Consider the following 23,304-nt stretch of genomic DNA (forward strand, 5'->3'; position numbering starts at 1 on the left):
GTCATTTGCCAAATGTCTATTAACATGTGCCACATCTTTTTTATCCATTCATCTGTCGATGGACATTTAGGTTGGTTCCATGTCCTAGAGAGGTGGGATAGGGAGGGTAGGAGGGAGGCTCAAGAGGGAGGGGATATGGGGGTATATGCATGCATATGGCTGATTCACTTTGCTGTACAGCAGAAACTAACACAGTATTGTGAAGTAATTGTACTCCAGTAAAGAACTATCTGAAAAAATGTCTATTAATACCTCCTGTGTGCCAGGCACTGTGTCAAGTGCTAGAGGTAGAACACGCCACAGGGCACTGTACAGCTCCGTGGGGAGACCAGCCAGGAGACGCATCAGTGGGCTAATAGCTGAGAAGCTCAGAGGACAGTGCCTGACACACAGCAGTGCCATGTAATGTTCTTAAATAAATGGTGTGGTCACTTACGATGGGTAAGTACAGCCACTGTGGAGCACCCAGAGGGGCAGCTAAGCCAGGTGTGGGGCGTCAGGAGGACGTGACACAGAACTAAGGTGAGATGGAGGATAAGAGGGGAGAAGACGGGGCTGGGCAGAGGGCGTGGCCCAAGGACAGCCGGTACCGCCTGAGTGGGGAGCTGGAATCAGTGCAATCTGGCTGCAGTGAGAGGGTTCCTGGCAATGAGGAGGAGCCTAAAGAGGCAGGCAGCTCGGGGCTTTGTGACCACCTAGAGGGGTGGCCTAGGGAGGGTGGGAGGGAGGGAGACGCAAGAGGAAGAGATGTGGGGATACGTGTATACCTATAGCTGATTCACTTTGTTATAAAGCAGAAACTAACACACCATTGTAAAGCAATTATACTCCAATAAAGATGTAAAAAAAAAAAAAGAGGCAGGCAGGGGCACAGTGTGGGTCTTAGAAACCATGTTAAAGAGCTGCTTTCACTTTAACTGCACCTCAAAAAAATTGTTAACCAAAAAAAAAAATCACTTGTAAAAAGAGTGAAATAAAAAGCAGTCTTCTAATAGGACAAAAAGAAGGATCGGGTTTAACTGAACTCAGCGGAACCTCACTCCTGGTTTTGCAGGGGACTCTAATGTCCCAGCAAGGCTCCCAGACACTCCATGGCGACCAGATGCCACCTCTGTGCTCCTCAGGGTGGTAGCCCAGGGGGAGGGCTTCCTGTGCTAGGCTTTCCCAGACCTGCGGGCATGGGTAGTTGGGGACAGGGGTTGCACCCATACCCCTCTGGCCTGATCTTGGCCAGAAGTTCTATTCTAACCAGACTCTGGGTTTTCTGTCTTCGCAGATGTTGGAGCAGCTCAAGTGTTAGCAACGGGCCAGCCTGCTGGGGCCGAAATTGGTAGGTGGCTGCCCACCTGATTCTGGGTGCAGGGCGGAGGTGCAGGAGGAGGTACCCCGAAAGGCCCGGGCAGGTGGGGTGTCCTGGTAGGGCTTCCTGCCAGTCGTCATGGAACTGGGGCAGTGTTCACCCCCAAGCCTACCTGAGTGGCTAACACAGCTTCATCCCGGGGGTGTGGTGCTGCAGGAGAGCCTGTCCTCGAAGGGGACGTGAGTCGTCAGGGTCACCTCCATCCACTCTCGGTGGCTGCGGCCACGAGCCCAGGACAGCAGGATCTGCCTGGCTTCCGTGGCCTGGCCGGTGTCTGTCTCCACACGCATGGTCCCAGCCTCTCTCCACCTCAGGGCTCCGCTCACCAGGCACAGTGCCGCTTGCACGTCATCTCCTCTGGGAAGGCTCTCGGCTCCCAAACTGGCCCGCCCCAGTCTCCTGGCATTCAGGTGAGCTCTCGTCTTCCGCTGCTGACCACAGGCTCCTCAAGGTGGTGTCAGGGACTCATTCATTTGCCTTCAGTGCTCAGCAGAGCAGGCAATCAGCACACACTCCACAAGTGAACTGATGAAAGAATAAGTGAGGAAGGCTACAGGAGGCCAGAGAAACGAGCCATCAGCCACTTGGGAATGATTTCCACAGCTGAAGGGACCATGGATGGAGTTCCAGGAAGAGGAGATGGGGTGTGGGTGGAGGTTGAGGGAGGGGATGTGCTCCCAGGAGAGTGGAAAATCAGGCCGGCCTCAGTGAATTGGACTGTGGAACGTTAAGGACCAAGTGAATGACTTTGAACTTCATCCTGATGTAAAGGGAGCTGTGGAAGACCTTTGCCGCGTGGTGACTGATTGAAGCTCCTTGTTCAATTCCTCCCTGCTCTTCAGATATCAAATAACGCCATCATTGGGATTGCTGTGGGCTTCACCACATCGGCCAGCTTCCTGGCCCTGAAGATCTGCATGATCAGGAAGCACTTGTTTGATAATGATTCCTCCCAACAGAGAAGCACTAACGTGGGCTTCAACGGTAAGGCAATGATGCTCAGCCCCATCCCTGCCTTTGCCTGAGACAAGACATGACCTGGCCAGCCACCTGGCGTGAGGCTCTGAGGGCAACACTGGCTGGAGAGAGAAAAAAAAACATGGGTTGAAAAGAAATGCAGCGACCTCTCTGTGTCTCTGTCTCTGTCTGTCTCTCTCTGCTTCTCTCTCTCTCTCTGTACTTTTCCATTTAGTCATTCTTGAGATTCCTAAGAATCAGCTTTCCTGCAGTAAAGGTGGGAAAGGGAGCTGAGCTGGCTTCAGACAGTAATTTCTATTCTCTTACTCACATAGTGTGATCAGATGAGATCGATCCCGGGAGGTGATGAGGCTGCTGCTGGCATGGGTGGGTGGTGGGAAGTGTGGCTGGCCCTGCCTACCTGGGCCAAGTTGCACTTTTTTTCATAAACTGGGCAAGTCCTACACTGAGAAGCGCTGAGCTTATCCTCATGATCCAAACAGAGCTGGGCTTACGTGAACCCAGCGTGGCTCTCCAGATGCCGTGGCAGCCACGGAGAGGTGCATCCCATGCAGATGTTTTGACAGCAAAATGTAACATTGATTCGCACCCCTTTTCTCTCAAGGTGGGACCTGCAAAATCCATTCCCCGTATAAGACTGCTTAATGGGATGGTGATGCAGTTTTTCAGAGGATGAGGAGGAAGGACCCTCACCATGTATATGGAAAATATGATTATTACCTGTGAAGATGTGCAGAGGGGAGTAGAGGGAGGAGGAGACAGCACTCAGGAGATTCCAGCGTGTCCAACTGCACAAGCAACTTCGTTGGTCACAGAACTTCACTTGCCGTTGATTTTGTATCACTAGGAATATGAGGGGAGAGAAAAGGCTCTTCATCACACAGCAGGAGATGTTCTAGATCTCCTAAGGGCAAGAGGGCCCAGAATCTGCAAGGAGGGGGTTGGAGAGAAGCCACTGGCGGGGGTGGGTGGGCGGTGTGTCTGGGGAAGCCTCAGTTTCACCCGTGTGCTGAGCTAGAGGGCTCAGTGAGGGACCAGATGGAGAAGCTGCGACCGTGCCAAAGCGGAGGGGGCAGAGCACTCAGCCCAAGACCACCTCCCCTCCAGTGACCCCAACCCAGGGAGCCTCTCAGCAGTGCCCGAGTCAGGTGGCTCCGACCCCTCCTGCTGGCCTGGCACTGAGTGAGCCGCATCACCGTCGCAGGGCCCCCTTCCTAATGCCCTGCTTTCTCTGTTTAGACAGCATCGAGCTAAAGAAGAGAACTCCAAGGTAAGGTCGCTGCCAACTTGTGACTGGTAGTTTCCCTCCTGTTTTATCCATCCTGCTCCATCGCCTGACATCTTAGCTCCTTTCTCCAGTTTGAAACTCTTCCTAGGGATCTAAGATGCGCCACACAGCCCCCTCTTCTAGATCTCCCCTCCTTCGGGCAGTGGGCAGGTGTCATCTGGGTGGGGAGCCCACAGGGTATGGTGGCCAAAGGGAGCCTGGGCTCCCTCCTCCACACTGTGGGCTAGGCTTTGCCCTGCCTCTTGCTCAGAGTCACCCCAGTGCACCCCCCGCTCTCAGGATCATGTCCCGAGCTCCTGCCATGCCCCAGCTGGGAAACCACATGCGTTCCGCCCCCAGCCACCTGGCTTCCCTGCTACCACCCAGCCACACTACTCTTCTGCATAGAGCCTATGTGCTCCAAGGACAATCCTACCTCAGGACCTTTGCACTTGCTCTTCTGTATCATATGGAGTGCTCTGCACCCAGAGAGCTGCAAGCTACTGCAAAGGCCTCTGGAGCAAGGATCTGAGTGACACCAATGAGGCAGCCAGCCCCGGGGGCTGAGTGAAGGTGCAGGTAAATCCAGAACAGCCGGCGTTTGTCAGGGTGGGGAGGTCCTAGCTGGGGGATGCCCTCTGGGAAGTAGGTGGTAGAGCAGGTGTGGGCAGTGGGCTGGGGGTGTGTGTCTTGGTGACTACCTTTTTTGAACATGGTAAGTCTGAGGCTTCTGGAGACTTCCAAGTAGAGGAGATGTTCAGTGAGTGTCTGGCATTCAGGACAGATGTCTGGGCTAAGACAGGGTGGTGGGTTTTTAGAGGGATGCAAAGCACGATCTCCTCCTCCAGTGCTTCCCTGGGACCTGGGGCTTGGTAAGTACAAAGTAGCATCTCTTGAAGAAATGGGTGGATCTGTGGATGGAGAAGAGATGGATGTGTGGTATGCGGCCGTCAGGGGGATGCCCTGGGGATGAGCTGGAAATGGATTTTTTCAAGACCTTCACTTTCCAAAGGATCTTCCCTCCTTCAGACTTTCCAGTTTCTGGCACTGATTTCTGAGCATGAGGCCCTAAAGCATGTTTCATCAACTCTATCTCCAAGCATTTCCTTTCTCTGTTTCTGACGCTCATTGTTTCTCTGTCTCTTTCTGTCCCGCCTCCAGTCTTCCCCCTCTACTGTCTGTTTGGCCACCCCACAGGGGCCTGGACTGGGGGAGACAGGTGTGATTAGGGTGACCATGTATCTTATCATCAAATCAGGACTTTTTGAGAGTGGAGAAGAGACACTACTGTACTAATAATAGTGTCAGGATGATAGGCGTAAACCCACGTTGTCCTAGGAAAATCAGCAAGTGGTTGTCCTAGGTTTGGGAGGCCTGGGAGGCATGGTCTCCAGGTCCTGGGGTGGCCACACAGCTGTCCTCTCACTGGCAGTGTTACCTCCTCTTGCACCCAGGGTTCTCACAGAGGGGTTAGGTACCCAGCTCCGGGGGATTTTGGAAATGTGTGGTGGAATTGGGGGCTCTTGGGGCTGGGGTAACCACGGATGCCATGTGTCCCATTTCATACGCACACCCAGACCCACACTGGCTAAGTTGTCCCATTTCTCTTTCCAGAAGAAACACGCTGAGCAGCTCCCAACTGTCACCAAATCCATGACCCACTCATGTAGGAAAGTAGAATTCCAAGTCAGCCAATGCCCCTCCCTTGCCCCGCCCTAAGGGCCCTTCTCCCTGGGCAGCTCTACCTTCTTCCAGCCCCTGGGGGATTGGTGTCACGACAGGTTCCCCTGAGTGTGCAGCTGCCGCCACTCGCCAGGAGGGCATCCTCGTCCCAGCTCACCCAGGGCAGCACTCTGACTGCTCTCCTACTATAGAATCAGGGCAGACCGGCCTTTACCAGGGGTTCTAACAGGGCTTTTGGCAGCCTGGGTCAGGGGAGGCAATAGACTAAGTCTGCAAGGATGAGGAGGATTAGCTCTTGATGGTAGGGGTGAAGGGACCTGGGAATGCATAGATGAGCCCCAGGCTCAGAACCTGCATCACCTTTGGGGGCCTTTGGGGTCTCTGGACTGGGGAATGTGGGATAGGGGTCAGTTTGGGATGGATGTGGGCAGAGACTCTGCCCACAGCATGGTCTCAGGGGCCCTCTGCTGGGTGACTGAGGCACCCTGGCGTGCGGCTGCGGGCTGCTGTGGCCAGCTCTGGTCCTGTGTCAGAACAATTGAGTGGACAGGCAGAGATTCTAGCAGAGTGATCTCACCACCCACGGTGAGCGATGCTGTCTTGACCCTCCAAACCACCCACACGCATCAGAGGACACTTTGGAAGCTCCAGTGCCCCTGGAAGTTTCCAGAACTGTTGCAAACCCTGATTCAGGGACATCTTAGTCATGGAATTCACAAAATTGCAAGATTTCACAACGCCTAATGCTTAATCCTGGTCCATGTGTACATGCATATGTGCGTGCTGGTGGGGGGAGGGGAGGCGATTATGTGATGACTCAAAATGAAGGCCTGACACGCACATGTGTGTGTGTGAAGATTCTGCTGTGAACAATACAAAGCAAACTGATTCAAAAGCATTGTTGAACGAACAGTCACTGTGCTTTTACGTTCCTACATATGACCGTGTTAGAGAGCGGCTCCGCTCTGTATGTTTGGATGTTCTGAATTATTTTGATACATTGGACCTGTAGGAGGAGATTTCCATAATCCAGGCGAGGTGGCTGCCGTAGTCATTCAACAGTAAGCACTGCGAGAGTGAAGTACAGGAAAGGGAATGTGAAGGGTGCAGGGGGAAGGCAGGGTGAGGAGGAAGGGAAGGAACGGATGAAGGATGGGGAGAGGCGGGTGGCTGGGAGTTAATGGCTGGACGGGAGTCCCACCCCCATCTATTCCCCCACCATGTGCAGCGGACTGTTCTCAGCACGTATCACATCAGAGCTTCTCTGCACAGAAGGGAGCACAATTCAAGTTTCCAAAACTGACACTAGATGGAGTCAGGCTGAGTCGGGAAGAAGTTAGACCCGAAAGAAAAAGCAAAGGACAAGCAAGCCCTTCTCCTGTAGCCGAACTTCGCCGGTGCTTTCTGTCACCTAGGAATAATTTAGTGAACATGCTGCCCTTCTGTTTTGCATGTTAAACCTCGACTTCTCTGAAAGGTGAGTTGTTAAGAGTGATGGATCGCTCTTACTGAAAGGAGGAAAGACAGTCCCTCTCTTGTCCTGCGCTGGCTGGTGGCTCTCCTGCACGCCCCCCACAGGACGGGAGGGGGATTGCTAGCCATGGGCCAGAAGTCCTGTTGCCAGGATGGCTGTGAGACCAGGAATCAGCATCTCTTTGGGACAGCTAATATGGGGGTATTTTGGCAAGATTTTAAATGAAGCTGCGGGCTGTTTGCCTGATTAGATCTGAGAAAACTGGGTTTTAACAGCAAGATAAATTTTATCTTATTTGATTTGATTTTCCAAGACCTTCTCTTTGACAGAGGCCAAACAACCGTTAGCCAGCTCAGTCCATTTGAAGACAAAAAAATTCCAAAACTTTTCTTTGTGTCATCAAGCTATCAGTTTGGCAGAAGTGTCTGCTTTTCAACGCAGCTGTGGGGTCTCAGAGTGGACAAGCCTGAGTGTGCAGGGCAGCCTTCAGGAAGGGGAACAGGATCCTAGGCTGCTGGCTGAAGGAGCCCTGCCCCCAGGAAAGGAGGCTCCTCCTCCAGGTTTATCTGAATGGTTGGTTCACAACTCACTTCCCCTAGTCCTGCTTTCCTGCGCCTCATCACCACCCATGTGCTCTCACAGTCCTTCTTTTGAAAACTCTTCAAAGCCACAGAAGAGTTGAAAGAACAGTGCAATAAAAACATCTCACCTTTCACCTAGATCCATAAATTAACATTTTGCCCTACTTGCTTTATCTCTGTGTACATAACTTTTTTCTGATTCATTTAAAAACTAATATAAATATCATGATATTTCACCCTTAAATACACCACATTATCTCCCACATAATCACAGTACAACAACATGAACGGTAAGAAATGAATGGAAATGGGTGGTAATTTGATAGCATCATCTATTACACAGCCTGTATTCAAATGTTTCCCAAGTATCTCTTATATTTCTCTTTTTCCAAGCCAGGAGCCACTGTGTTGGATTTTGTCCCTTTTTAGTCTCTCTCTCGATGTTGCCTTCTCTCTGCGTGGCACTGTCAGTTTTGAAGTACGTAAGCCATTCGTCTTTCATGATGTCCCATTTTCTGGATTTATCTGACTGTTTCCTCTTGAGCAGATGCAGATTGAGAATTTTGTCAGGATTGCCTCAGAGGTAACGTTGCGTATGTATCTTTCAGTGCAGTGCACCAGGAGGCACATGACCCCGGTCTCTCTCAAGGTTGGTGTTGCTGCTTTTGATCACTTGGTTAAGGAAGCAACAGCTAGATCTCTGCACTGTAGAGAGAAAACCCTGCCTTTGTAATTAGTAAATAATAGAAGGGGTGGGACTTCGAGATGGTGGGAACACGCTGACCCCAATAATTCTTCACCCAGTGATTTTTCTGTTTGTTTTTTTTTTTTTTTTTTGCGGTACGCGGGCCTCTCACTGTTGTGGCCTCTCCCGTTGCCGAGCACAGGCTCCGGACGTGCAGGCTCAGCGGCCATGGCTCATGGGCCCAGCCGCTCCGCGGCATGTGGGATCTTCCCGGACTGGGGCACGAACCCGTGTCATTTGCATCGGCAGGTGGGCTCTCAACCACTGTGCCACCAGGGAAGCCCCACCCAATGATTTTATATTTGTTCATAATCCATGTTTGAATCAGTTATTGCATTGGGGGTTACAAAGTACTGAGTTTCTAGTTCCAGAATTCCTTCTACATTTAATAGCTGCATTCTTCTAGAAAAAGACTGTCCTCTTCCCCTTTTCTCTTTCTCTTTCTTGTTGAACATTATTCCTATGGACTTCAATGCACTATAATTCATCACCATTATGAATCTTTTTCATGTTCAAATTGTCACAAGTTATCAGTACAAGTCACTTCTTGGTGGGTTTAGACAGGACCCCAGTAGTCATTGAGCATTTCCTAGACTTCTGACACAACACAGTGTCCCAGGCTCACCTTGTACTGTTCCTGCTGAGACCTGGAATCACCCATTTTCCCTCGACCCATGTTTTTCTCCTCCTCCTCCTCTTTCTTTTTGATGTGAAATAGTTTTTAGAAACCAAGATCTGGGCACAATGTGTGCTCATGGCTATTGAAGCATCATTGCTTGTAGGCCCTCTCAATGGACAGTCAGCAAATGTATATTTAAATCAAAAACTCAATACCATAAGGTTCTTCTTGAGATTTCCTCATTCCATATTTCTACTTTACCTCCTCTAAAGTGAAAATCCTGTTCCCCAACCATATAAATATTTTTACCCATTTGCTCTACCCTATAATACACACAAAATACGTACTTCCAGAATTACAACACTGTACAACTACAAATTCGCTTAAAAATTTCTTTGCAGGGGCTTCCCTGATGGCACAGTGGTTAAGAATCCGCCTGCCAATGCAGGTGACGCGGGTTCGAGCCCTGGTCCGGGAAGATCCCACATGCCATGGAGCAACTAAGCCCGTGCGCCACAACTACTGAGCCTGCGCTCTAGAGCTCGAGAGCCACAACTGCTGAGCCCATGTGCCACAACTACTGAAGCCCGCATGCCTAGAGCCCATGCTCCACAACTAGAGAAGCCACTGCAATGAGAAGCCCAAGCACCTCAACAAAGAGTAGCCCCCTGCTTGCTGCAACTAGAGAAAGCCTGCGTGCAGCAACGAAGACCCAACGCAGCCAAAAATAAATAAGCAAATAAATAAATTTATTAAAAAAAGAAAGAAATATGCAGGAAGGGCAAATTTCTAGATACAGAAAGGTAAGTGGTTTCCTGGGGCTATATGTAAGAAGTGGATTGAAAGCGAATGGACATGAGGGAATTTTTTGAGGTAACAGAAGTGTTCTAAACAGGATTATGGGGATGGTTGTACAAGTCTATAAATTGCAGAAAATCACTGAATTATAAATTTACAATGGATTAATTTATGGAATGTAAATTATGCCCCAATAAAGCTTTGAAAAACAAAAACAAAAGAAAGAATCTGCCTGCCAATGCAGGGGACACGGGTTTGATCCCTGGTCCAGGAAGATCCCACATGCCGTGGAGCAACAAAGCCCATGCACCACAACTACTAAGCCTGCACTCTAGAGCCCATGAGCCACAACTACTGAAGCCCGTGTGCCTAGAGCCCGTGCTCTGCAACAAGAGCAGCCACGGCAGTAAGAAGCCCGTGCACCGCAAAGAAGAGTAGCCCCCTCTCACCACAACTAGAGAAAGCCCGCACACAGCAACCAAGACCCAACACAGCCAAAAATAAATAAATAAAATAAATAAATATTTTTTAAAAATCAGAAAAAAATTTCTTTGCAGTTCTTTGTTCTTGGAATTTAGTCCTCCATGTGTACAGAGTATTGTGTTCAAAAAGAATTAACTATTTTCTCAATGTGGTTTCGCTATCAATTTGATATAGTGTTAGAGACATTTGTTTCAGTGTATATGCTGGTTTTAGTTTCCTGTCTTAATCCTCTTAGTTTAATTTTATTTTTTGAGTATGTGAAACATGCATATGGTTCAAAACTAAAAACATGTAAACAGGTAAATTCAGAGACGTCTTGCTCTCATCCTGTCCACTCCACCCTGCTCCCACCCACTGCTTTGAGGTAATTAATCTCAATAGTTCCCATTTTATTCTTCCTGTGTTCCTTTTACAAAAATATATTTAATTAAAAATTTTTTTACATATATACAATGTTTATAAAATTAGATAAATGTTTATACGTGTAATATATGTATGTATATATATATATTATTCTGGTTCTTATATGGGTTTATTTTTATTTGGATCTCTGATTCATTTGGTGTGGTATGTGGTATGAGATATAGTTCCAATTTTATCTTTTTCCCCAATAAAAATCCAGTTATTTCAATATCATTTTTCAAAACCACCCTATTTTCCCCAGTGTTTTACTTGCCACCTTTATAATGTTCTAAGTTTCCACATATGTTTGGATACTTCTAGACTTCATGGTGTTCTCCAATGGTATTTGTGATTATTCATGTGTTATTACCACACTCTTTCTTTTGGTGGCTTCATGTATGCTCTATTACTTGGCAGGGCTGGTTCCTGCACACCCTGCTATTCTGTTTTAGCTATTCCTGTGCATTTGTTTTTCCGTATAAACTTCACAGTCAACTTCAGAATCTAGCTACAGAAACAAACATCTTGGTATTTTTATTGGAGTTGCATTATGTTCACGTATTAAATTGAAGACAATTGACTTCTTTATGATATTATCCTTCACTGACAAGAAATATAATTTTTACAAGTCTGTTTTTTTGCTTGTCTCAGGAGAGTTTTCAGATTTTTACTCTTATGGATTTTTCACATTTCTTGTTAAGTTTACTTCTAAATATTTTATGTTTTTGTTGCTTTTGTAAATGGAATTTCCCATTATGTCTCCTACTTGTACATTGATTGCTTATGGATTTTTTTTTTTTTTGGTGTGTTAACATGATAGCAGCTACCTTATTGAATGCTTTTATTGTTTTGTTCATTTTCTTCTTGATCTCCTTGAGTTTTCATCATATTATGTCATCTGCCAAATTGTAGATCTTCTCTCCCAATTCTTAAGCCTCTAATTGTTTTCTCTTCTCTGATTGCATTGGCTAAAACCACCAATGTTAAATAATAGTGGAAACAGTGAGTATACTTGTCTTGTGCCTGATCTTGGTGGTAAATCCTCTGGTGGTTTTCATTAAGTAAAATGTTAGCTTTAGGGCAAAAGTACGCATGTTTTGTCATGTTACGGGAACACCCATCAATTCCGATTTTACTGAGTTTTTCAGAAATGTGTGTGGGATTTGGTCAAAAGGCTTTTCAGCATTAGCAGGCATTAACTTATCCTCAGCATTTATACCCTGGGATAGTCCTAGGCAAACCAGGACATATAGGCACCTTGTTACTAGTTTAGCTTTTTCCTTTTGTCCTTTTTGGTCTGCATGATTTTTGGAGGATGTGGTGGAAGATTTGTGTTTAGGCCGCCACTATGATCTTAGAGTCTCTAAAAGTCTCTTTCTCTTCCTCTTGATGCCCAGTCCATGTCTGCAGCCTGATTCACTTACTAGTCCAGCCAGCAGATGCTATCCCAGCCTCTGCCCAGCTTATCTTTTCCTGCAGGTTATGTCTGGATCTCTAGGGGCTGGTGGCACACCTGTTTGTAGAGGAATCCCTTTCCTGTCAGAGAACAGTTCCTCAATGTGGTAACTCACGGTTGCCACTTCCCCAGCTCAGGGACATTGGGGGTGGGAGGAGACTGCTCTCCTGGTCTGCCAATCTTCTCTGGGCATCGGTATCTCAAGTGCAAATGATGACTAGGTCCAGCCACTTTTGATCCTCTCCTTAGCGACACCTGAAAGGGTCCTTTCAACTCAGGAATTTTTTAAGATAATAGGAGGGATAAACTTTCTGTTAAGCCCCTGGACCTCTAGACCAACCAAGTCAAACTCTTTGCTCCTCTGGACCCGCCATCCTTTAAAGGAGAAGCACAACAACCTGACAGCATTTGAGGCTTTCTCTTGGAATCCCTTCTTCCTCTTCTCTCTCTCACTATCCTTGCTTGTTTCCAACTTGCTTGTCTTCCATGTAGGCTCTGATGCCATCAAGCTTTGTAACCCTGACCTCGACCTGTGTCCTTGGTCCTCCACACATGGGGTAGTTAGGTATATGCTGTCTTTTTTACGGATGTGGACTTGGCTTGCCCCATTGAGGCTTCATTCTGCCCTGTCTTTCTGCTATTTCTGCCCCTTCTCTCATGGGCAGATGCTAGACTCAAGATATTAGGACTGAATATGCACAGTGGAATGGAATAAACAAGTATACAATGTAAGCATAAGTATGTCATGCTGTTATAACTATGGGTAATGTTTATGTGAAACTACAATGAAGTTTTGGTGGGAATTTGGCCTCAACGTGGAAGTGTGCGTGAGACCCTTAGCCAAGAGTGGCTACAGCAGGGTCTCTGCCGTACTTTCAGCCCAAGCTCTACCATATCGGGGTCTGGTTCAGTGACCATCTTTTCTTCCATGTTCCTAGCTTTTAATATATATCTTTACTGCCATTCCCTCACGCCAAAGCTGATACACTAAGTGTGGAGAAGTCTCACCCTCTGTAACAGTGTATAGTTCAGACTCGAAGGTATCAGTTTCTAGTTACATCCCCATCGGCCTGTCTGCCTTGCAGCACCTGCTCAGGTCATTGCAAACTCTTCGAATACAGAAAGTCGCACTTTCCCCTCGATATGCTTATTAACCTTGGCGAATGACTTCTTCCCTTTTTGTCACCAAAGTGGATGAGGTTTTGTGGCCTTGGTTTGGCAGGCAGAAAACAACCTCTAGGTTGAGCTCTATCTGAAAAACTCTCCCCTTTATCTAGAGTCACTGGTCTTCAGGTCCCTTTCCAGGTCACACAAGGAAATGCCCCACCTTGCTAAGATTTGCTGATGAACTCTTTCATACCTGTTGAATTGTGTGGGGTGCATTAGCATATGCCATGATTAGTTACAGCATAGTCACTCTTGTCAGGAAATCTTCCAGATGGTTCTTTTTCTTTCCAGAAAGGCACAAGTGACTGAGCTCTGAGAAAGCAGCCTCTTCAGGAGGGGTTTGGCACTCTGGACAGCTGCCCAAGCTTGCAGTCTTGTAGATAGCTTAAGTTTGAGCAAACAAAGCTGGTGATGGACCTTCACACGGAACTCAAAATCCAGGGCAAATAATAGAACTTAGAGAATCTAAAGTGCCTCTGTCCTAAAGGAAAATATTACTTCTCTTCTGCAAGAAGCTGACTGCGTAGAGGGAAGTAAGAGCCCTCTTTCCAGTGTGAGAAAGTTTGGAAGCCAATAAATGCTCACTGGCTATCCTGGTTCCCCAGTTGGAGCTGGTCATGCTTCAGGATGGCATTGTGTCCATGTCAATGGATCTTACTGGCAGCAAATGGCTCATGGAATGAGACCCAGACTCAAGACACAGCCTCTCCAGCACCACCATCTTACCAAGAGGTGAGCAGCATTTTCTAGAACAGTAGGCCTCACCTCAGCTGCCAAAAGAAAGCCCTTGTCAACATTCAGGGGCCCTGAAACATGGAAACTATGGGGCAGTCTCCATTCCTACAAATGAAAGACAGACCTTCCAAAGGATGAAATGGCAGGCTGGGCTGGAGTGGGAGAAAGGGGTCTGATGGCCGTGGAATGGGCCTGCAGCTCTGTAGCTCTTCAAATGGTGGAGCCAACAAAGGATTAAATGAGAGAGCAGCTGCCGTGCCTTGTAGAGAGCTATACAAATGCAAGCAATTATTGTTATGCTTATATAACTATTTTGTGGTGACTGTGACAATGTCCATACTTTATCATGGAGGACACAGCTGGCAGAGGCTTAGGAAACCCACGTCTTTGATTATTGCCGTAAACGTAAGCCTCCGTGGCACAGGCCCCATTCACATTTCTCTCCCCTGTAATGTTAATCTTTTATTTCCAGGCTGCATTAAGGAATACTCTTTGCCTTTTCATTCAGCAGAAATCTCGGTGGCTCTATGGACTGGTTCACTCCTTAGATAAGGTTACCCTCCTTGTGTGTGATGAAAGATGAGCTATATTTCAAAACAAAGTGTTGTGTTGTAATAATTTGCCTGGATTCCCAGGGCATCTTTTATCTGACTTGATAACAATGTAGCTCATTAGCAGACTTGGTTAACTGATAACCTAAAGCGGTAATGCGATACTCATAAGCAATTTTCTGTGTATAAGATAGAATAAACCATCTTGTAAGGTATCTGTTAATTGATTTGCTTCTTTTAGCAGCATTTTAATTAAGACAGCTGGTTGTGAACTGAAGGTGAATGCATCTCGATTCTCAGGAATCGTTTTAATTTCTGTAAACTCAATAGAATGTGGGATCCTCTCCACCATCCCACTTCATGACATATTTTCCCAGCGCCACTCCCGGGCTCTGGTTTTGTTTGCGCCCTACACAAGGTCTCCCGTGTGAAGAACACAGAGAAGTATGCTGAAGACCAGTGCTTTCTCCTTGGCTTATAAAGGCAGACATGCCCTGGGAGCAGCTCCTGGGGATAAAGGTGCCAATGGGCAGGAGCCCTTGGACATGTTTTTGAAGCAACCGCAAGAAGTCATTGTGTCTGTAGGTGCGATGTCTTGAGCAAGGGCCGTTCCTCCTGCCCCACCCTGTGGTTTGGGAGGATGCTAGCAGAGGCCTTCCCAGCCCAGGGGACCCCAGAACACATGCAGATCCCAGACAGCCCATCTCAGCGGGCAGAACATCCTGCCCAAAGGGGAAGGGACAGATGGTACTCAAATACCAGGAGGAAGAGTTAGCCCTACACAGGGGGAGTGAGCTGCAGATGGCAGCAGCCAGCCAGGATCTAAAGGCACGGCTGTGGTTTGCTGCCTCCAGGGCTCAGGACCTGGAGGAGAAGGTAAGATGGGATTGGGTTATCTGGCAAGATCAACAAATTAGACATATGTATCAATCTCTATGTCGTTAAGTTAAAAATATATTTGACATGTAATCTATAAATCAACACATAAAAATTAAATAAATATGTGTATATACTCTTCTACTTGTGTTAAAAGTATACATATTGTGGAATTCTAATATATTCCATCATAGAATATATGGGGGTTTGAATAAGTAGGTGGATAACAGCTCTTTTTATCTTCCAGGTTTGGAAATAGCTGAGAGGCAGACAAACAACTTAGGCAGATGGAGATGAAAGTATCAGTTATTCTTGAATGATTTTTGAATGAGTCATGACATGTCAATATCACTCTGCAGGCCCTAGAGTCCAGATTGGTCCTTGCCCCAGTCCAAGCAAGAGGTGAGCATGGCTGGGGTTGGAGTGCCGGCAGCAAAGATGCAGAGGATGGATGGGTTTGGGATGGGGTTTAGAGGTGGAGATGCCAGGGCTTGCTGACATAGATTCGGGGGTGAGGGAAAGAATGACTCAGCCTCTGTGCTAGGGTTTGGTACCATTTATGAGGATGTGGAAGACCTGGGGAGTGCTAGCCTTGGGAAGGGTCTGCAGCTGGTCTCAGGTCTCTTGAATCAGCTCTTAGGGAGCCAAAGGATGGGCCGCACTTGGAGAGAGAGCAAACCCCGCGTTCCTACAGGAGTTCAAGCTTGTGAACTGGGGTTAAAAACACACATGTCGGAGATTGTTCTAGAATGTGCTCTGAGATCCATGAAAAAAGCAGGGGAGAATCGGCCTGGAGGAGCCATAAGGCTCTTTTACGGTGAGATGGAGTGTGCAGAGGGGTTGCTTAGACAGAGGGAAGCTGAGCTGAGCTGAAGATGCAAGCAGAGCGGGTGGTGCCTGTGACACGAAGCCTAGAAGGGCCAGGGCCAGGCTGCGCTCGGGGCTCCTCCCATTGACTGATTCTTTCTCTTCCGAGTCATTTGTCATAATCCCAGACTTGTCAGATAAACTAAGCATCCTTCAAAGAATATGATTTCTCACGTGGAAGTTATCATCGGATGACAAAGAAGTCTCCCAGGCTGTGTATGCAGACTGCGGCGAAGTCATTCAGGCCTGGACGTGAGGAGTTTATGAGTCAGGGAGGAGGGCAAAACATTCTGGAACCTGGTGTGCCAATACCCAGGAGTAGAAAAGACCATGGCAAAGCTAAGAAAGGGCAAGACAATCACCGTGCCCAGGCTTAGGCTGCGTGGGAGGAGGGTCAGGAAGTCTGTGATACACAGCGTCCTGCCATTCGGTTGTCTGGATTTGTGAAGTCTGTTTTCTCTTTCATGAAAGTAGTTGCAGAAAGACGGTAAGCGAATAGGTGAACTAGAAGTTCAGAGTCATGAAGGAAAGATCCAGAAGTCCTACTCATTTACGAGGTGTTCTGGAAGGGAAGAGCAAACAGAACAAACACAGGGACATATCAAAAGAGAGAGAATAAAATTGACCAAAGTTGCAGAAAGATACTAGAACACAGCTTAAAAGGAAGAATGCAGCGAGACAAATGCAAACCCAACTATATACAGCAAAATCAAAGTCAAATTTGAGAGTACCAAGAGCAAAGAAAAGCAAATGACCCATAAAAAATGGGACTTTGACCAAAATTAGACTTCTCATTGGCAGAACTGGATGAAAGAAGATAAAGAAGCAATATTTTCAAAATTCTCAGGGGATATGATTATGCACCATAGTATTCTCTTCCCAAACAAACTACCATTCAAGTGAAAAGGAAAAAAAAACTCAGAAAATTTACTACCCCAAAATTCTTTCTGAAAAAAATGACTGGAAGATGAACTTCAGCAAAATGAAAAATGAATTTAAGAGGAATGTGTGAGATAAAAGGAGTAGCAGTGAGTAAAGAAACCGGTAAAATTTATATTTAAATTTAAATAAGTAAAGATTATTTTAAAAATTACTATACATTGCCATTCCTGTACATTGAAATCCCACATGATCTCAATATGGGAGGTTGTATGGGAGACAGATATGAAAGCATTATATTGTTCAGGGACATAATATATCAATAGAATATTGATTAATTCTCAGCAATGATAGAAAAATATAGTACTGAATTTGTGTAACGTAAATTCAGGAAGAGCTCCTAGAATTAAAAAAATGGTGGGGGGCTTCCCTATGGTGGGGGGCTTCCCTGGTGGTGCAGTTGTTGAGAGTCCGCCTGCCGATGCAGGGGACACAGGTTTGTGCCCCGGTCCGGGAAGATCCCACATGCCGTGGAGCGGCTGGGCCTGTGAGCCATGGCTGCTGGGCCTGCGCGTCCGGAGCCTGTGCTCCGCAACGGGAGAGGCCCCAACAGTGAGAGGTCTGCGTACCGCAAAAAAAGAAAAAAAGGTGGGATGGAAAACGTCAAAGCAATTACAAGCATTTAGGGGAAAAGAAAAAGGAGAAAGAGAGGAAGAATTTGGAGGAGGAGGAGGAGGAGGGGAAGAGGAAGAATGAAAATTCTTGTGTATATTCTTTTGGCACAGACATGAGAATTTCTCTAGGGCAGATACAATTTTTATTCCTAAAAATGTAGCGTACGTGTGGCATGGCCAGTGTGAGATGATCTGAGCGGCAGTACTGTGTATAATGGTATCATCCCTTAGTATTTTGGGGAGCCTGGTCTCCAAGGCTGCTGGACCCAGATATCGCAATGGAAGCACATCCCTCTCTGACCTCTTTGCCCTCGTTTGCACCTCAGACTTGGCTCCAATGCCAGACTGCCCCGGGAGAGAGTAAGAGAAATAAATGCTGTTTCTGCCAGCCTGAGAGGGTGGCCTCCAGTGGTCTTGGCCAAGAGAGTCCTCGGGTAGGGGAGCAGACAGAATGAACTGTGAAACCACTTGGGCAGCAAGGGCAGCAACATGGTAAAAATAAGAGGAGGGGACAGGACAGCCCAGTGCCTGGTGAGGCTGGTGAGGCAGAGGGTGGGGATGCTGTGAGGACAGCTGCGGGTATGGGCTGAGTCAGGCTGAGGGGGACCTGTGGGTGTCAGGAGGAGGGGCAGGGCTACACTGATGTCTCTTCTCCGGTTTGGGAGGAGTAGCTGGCGTAGAGATGAGGGCTGTTATTTCCATCAGTTGGATGGACTCATATGGAACAGGCCTTCAGTATAGGAATCTCTGAAGTGATGGAAGGCACAGAACCCAGACCTTCTCAGCTTGTCATGGTGGCCGTGCGTTTATTAATGGCTCATCCCTGAAAGAACCATCAGTGTTGTAGAGGACCATGTGGAAGGTTTCGTGCACCTGAATTGCGGGTGCCTCCCCTGGTCCCCAAGAAATTCCAGGCAGAGGGGTGGGCTCCACTTCCCCAGAGAGGGAGGTGGGCAGATGAGGAGAATGGTGGGAAGGGAGTTTGCCCTCCGAGAAAGAGAGTTTTTCCAAGCAAATGAAAGCTTTTCAGAGGAAATAATATCTAAAGAAGCTTTATCAGAGTTGAGCCATGTAAAACCCTTGAACGGATAAAGAAAAACGAGTGCCAGCCAAGATGGGCATGCCTTGGCCTCAAGCAGGCTAAAATCATCTCCTTTCATCAACTTCTTAAATGAGGGTGGCAATGACTCACCCAGATGAGGGAAGAGAGGTGAGAAGGGGGAAGAGAGGTGAGAAGGGGGATGAGGGATGGGCACAATCCCAGGGTGGTGACAGGAGCTGACTGACGCCTGAGCCCTGCAGCTGGGGGCCGGTCATGCTCTTAGACATCACCTGGTCCTGAGGGAGCCCCTCTACCTCCTCCCCCATTCTGAGTGGGGATCCTATGTCTGAGCTCTGACAGCAATGAGTGGGAGGAACAAAAGGTCAGATTTAGGCCAAGGACAAGAGAAAACTTAAGTGTAGTGTAACTTCCAAGCTTCAGCTATTGTTCATGAAATCAGCTAGGCATTTTGTCTCTCCAAGGGAAACATCTCTTCAAATTAATGGTAATTTACAACATGTCTTAGCATTTGCCTGGCACAATTGAAAATAAACATTGTAAAGCTGCCTTAGCCTTTGCAAGATGGAAATGATGCCAAGGCTGAGGGTCACACTAGCTCTTTAAGGGGCTCAGTTGCTCAGGACTGGTGGATGGCAGGTGGGTGGAGGAACTGTGGGCAGGGGCAGGTGTCCAGAGCGGGTGGGAAGGGAGATGGGGAAGGCACTGGCAGGACTCTGGTGGTCGCCAGTGACAACCCGGCTTTCTGTGACAGTGCAAGCCTGTGCTGTGCCGACGTGCACGGGTCCTAGTTTGGACACCTGGTTCACAGCTCAGCAGCTACTTGACCTTGGGCAAGTTAGGCAAATTGGCAGGAGTGGAAGGGCCTGGGGGTTCTCCGGGACATCATAAGGATTAAAAGACATGATGAAATGCCTTGCTCTGTGCTGGGCACATGGTTGGTGGTAGATAGATGCTGATTCTTTTCTGTTTATGAACTTGGGGATGAGAAGACAGAATCTGGGTGATCTTTCCTCCCATCCAAGTGACTGGAACAGCTAATTCAGGTCTCAAAATGCCTGAAGCCCAGTCATATGCAATTTCCCCTCTCTCGCCCCCTCAGGCGATGTGTGGCTAGAGAGGCTGCCCGGCCCTGCCCCCAGGCCCGCCCCCGCCCCGCCAGCCCCCAGCCCGCCTACAGCTGCCCTCTTCCCTGAAGTCGGGGCCTGCTTGCCCAGCTGGCTTTGATCAGTCTCTCGCTGAGCCACTTTTCTGTTTTCATTCGTCCTTGTTTATGTTTCCTTGCAAACAAATGTCATGTCTTTCCCACGGGCTTCTTTGTAGCCAGTTTATTTTATCCTTGTGTAGATAGGGCCAGGTTTCGGCCCTTTGCCCCAGCCGCATTTCCTGCGCCCAGTGAGCCAAACGCTGCTGCCTTCTGACACCTGTCCCGAGGTCCTGGAGTGAGGGACGTGCCCACCGGACCTGGTATGAAGCATCCTGGGGATGGATGGGCAGGAAGTGTGGGGTTTCGCAAACTCTTACTTGTGAGCATATGTGTGTGTATATATACATATATATATTACATATATCTATATAAATATTTTTTAATTTAGTATTTTTTTAAAAATCATTAATATTTAAATAAAACTAGAAGTAATTTATTGCTTATTTTCTTACATGTTTATTGTACAAAAATTAGAAAATGAGGGTAAGCAAAAGGATGGGAGAACCCCTTTTCCAAAGATAAATGTTGCTCACTTCTTGGTATGTATCATTCCAGACTTTACATATGTGAGCGTGCATATATATGCATATACTAGGTTTCCATAACTGGCATCGTATGGTACATTGGACCCTTGAACAACACGGGTTTGAATTATGCAAGTCCACTTATATGTGGATTTTTTCCAATAGTAATTACTGCAGTAGGTTGAATCTGTGGATGAGGGACCTCGGATATGGAGGGCTGACCTATTTTTAACTTGTGGAGGATGGGTGCCCCCAACCCCACCCCCGATGTGTTCAAGGGTCAATTGTGTATGGTTGTACTTCCTATATTGGGAACATATTTTCCTGAGCTCTTCATGAACTGCATTGCATCCCTTTTTTGGTTGTCCCATATTTTATTCTCAAACTCTAGCAGGCATCTGAATCAATCACACAGAGGGCTTATTTAAACCCAGATGGCTGGAGGTACTGGGGTGGAACCCAAGAATCTGCATTTCTAACAAATTCCCAGGTGAGGCTGATGTAACCCAATCCATTGAACCTCCTTGCTTGAGACACTGGTTGCTTCTGAGTTTGTGCGTATAAATAACACCGTATTGAAAATAGGCCAGAGAAATCTTGGCATACTGTTAACTTCCTCAAAGATAAAGTTCTAGAAGCGAGATTGCTGAGACTGAGGGTATCACAGGTTTAAAGTTGTTGCTATATATTGGCAGAACATTTGTTTCAATTAATATTTCTAACCAGTATACCAGTTCTGGACCTTGTGTTTATTTAATTCTTTTTTTAAAGCTAAAATGTGTCCATCTGATCTAGCTAATCTAGCTAAGGAAGCTGAATTCCCCTCCCACAGGCTATATGACCCCAGGAAACTGCACCCACTGCTCCACGGCTGTTTCTTCATGTTGATAGGGAAAGGATACTCCTTTGCCCACATGTCTAGGTTGCTGTGAGAATCATAAAATGATGGTGGGAGTAAGTGCTTTTTCTACACTGTGACCCACATGCAGGTGGGAGGGTCTGAGCACTTCCCTGAAGGATTAAGGAACAGCCTCTATTGTGGAAACTCCCAGAAAGTTAGAATTACTGGGGGAAATTTGCCCAAAGGGCTTGTTTTCCCAGCCAGAACTGTGGGCTCCAGTAACTGAATGTAGGAGCCTCCAGTGGTGCAACGGTAAATGTTTAACAACCTGCTCCCTCCCTGGGGTGGTGGTGGGGTCCGGGGTGGGGGTAGGGGTGGTAGGAAAGGCCTTGACTGTAGCCTTTGCCAATTACCATGGTGTAAATCCACCCTCCAAGCCCTCTTACAAGCTGCCAGTGTGTCATGAAATGTAGTAAAATAGTTAGGAATTGATGAGTTCTGAATATTTGTTACTTTTGTGTATAATATAATCTATTTAACTGGAAGTTTATAAAATTTTAATTGCGATAATGGCTATGTTTCACAATTGGCTTGCAAAAATTTTTGAAAGATTTATTAATTGGCTTTCCTTAGCCAGTCCTAGGTGGCCCCAGCACACCACTGGATGCCCCTCTTGGCTGGGAACTCATTAAAAATGCAAGTCACTTTTCCATCTTTCTGGAGGAATAATGCCTGGTTATGCTGACTTCAGTTTTTACATTTGGCTGTGGGCAACAAACTGGCAATCTGAATTATTTAAGGTTCCAAAGGTTTGGCATTTATATATTAAAATAGTCCAACATTAAGCTGTGCAAGGACTGAGGTCTGGGGTCCTGCTAAGACGTTTGGCTCTCGTGCAGGGCTGCCAAGCTCCTCCTGCATACGTCTGGTGCAGAGAGAAACCCAGCAATGTGGGAGAAGCAGGCTTTGTTTCCAGAACCTCATCACTGATGTCTTCAGAGATCTGTTTTCAGTTGCTGCCATTCTTGCCTTTTAATTATCTTTGTTTGGGTTTATTGTGATCAATTTAATTTGTTGTGCGTTGGGTGGTGGATCCTACAGTGTGACTGCTTCTTCTCACATTACTAGTGTTCGTGGCCCGTCATTTTCCAAAAAGCCGACTTGAATTTATGTATACATTGTGGTCCAAATACGAGCTAGTCATACTTCTTTCACAAAGGCAGGTAAATAATATGAAACATTATTTTGGGGTCTCTACAATGCTATTTCACTGTCATGCACCACTGCCTGTGAATTTGTGCTATGTCAACAGTCTATTATGTGTTGTAGCTAACAAAGTAATAATATATTTGCTGGTTTTAGGGAATCATTTAAAACTATAACTCAGGGCTTCTCTGGTGGCGCAGTGGTTGAGAGTCCGCCTGCCGATGCAGGGGACACGGGAAGATCCCACATGCCGTGGAGCGGCTGGGCCCGTGAGCCATGGCCGCTGAGCCTGCGCGTCCAGAGCCTGTGCTCCTCAACGGGAGAGGCCATAGCAGTGAGAGGCCCGCATACCACAAAAAAAAAACACACAAAAAAAACACACAAATTTAAATAATATGCAGATCCTTTTAGTCTTCTCTTGCAAACAATAAAAAATTCATGTATGCTCCCCTCCGATCTTTATCATATTTGTTGAATTTCTGACAGCCAGAGTGGACTTGGGATGGCATCTGAGGAGAGCTGTCTGTCCCCTTGTGAAGTGAATCAGCGCTGACCTCCTTCTCACCAACACTGGCGGGGCTTCTCTTTCCTCCCCAGGATTGGTGCTCATAGCGCCAAGGATGCTGGCTGGTTCAGGTGACAGGTAGGAAGCGCACTGATCTCGCTGCTTTCTGCCCATTCCCTGTGCACTTGTGGGCGTGCTAGAGCCCAGTCCTGCCTCCTTGACCCTGAGATCCTCCACTTCACCCACCTGGACATGCTGATCACATGAAGCTGCCTGTCTACCGCAGCAAAGCCAAATGGGGTTTAACCTGGGAAGGCAAGGGTGGTTCAACATTTGAAAAATCAAGCAGTGTAATGCATCACATAA

General features: G+C 47.2%; 1 protein-coding gene across 1 annotated transcript; it reads left to right on the plus strand.

Annotated features, from left to right (window-relative positions):
• Positions 1–437: 437 nt before the first annotated feature.
• Positions 438–13,044, plus strand: TMEM273 (transmembrane protein 273; the record flags this gene model as incomplete). Its single annotated transcript, XM_082855172.1, is given in 5 exon segments — positions 438–441; positions 1,277–1,330; positions 2,203–2,210; positions 2,212–2,344; positions 12,932–13,044. Coding segments are annotated over 5 exon segments (312 nt in total).
• Positions 13,045–23,304: the final 10,260 nt, after the last annotated feature.

This window comes from Leucopleurus acutus (assembly GCF_964270905.1).
Source record: "Leucopleurus acutus genome assembly, chromosome: 14".
Classification (NCBI taxonomy): domain Eukaryota; kingdom Metazoa; phylum Chordata; class Mammalia; order Artiodactyla; family Delphinidae; genus Leucopleurus; species Leucopleurus acutus.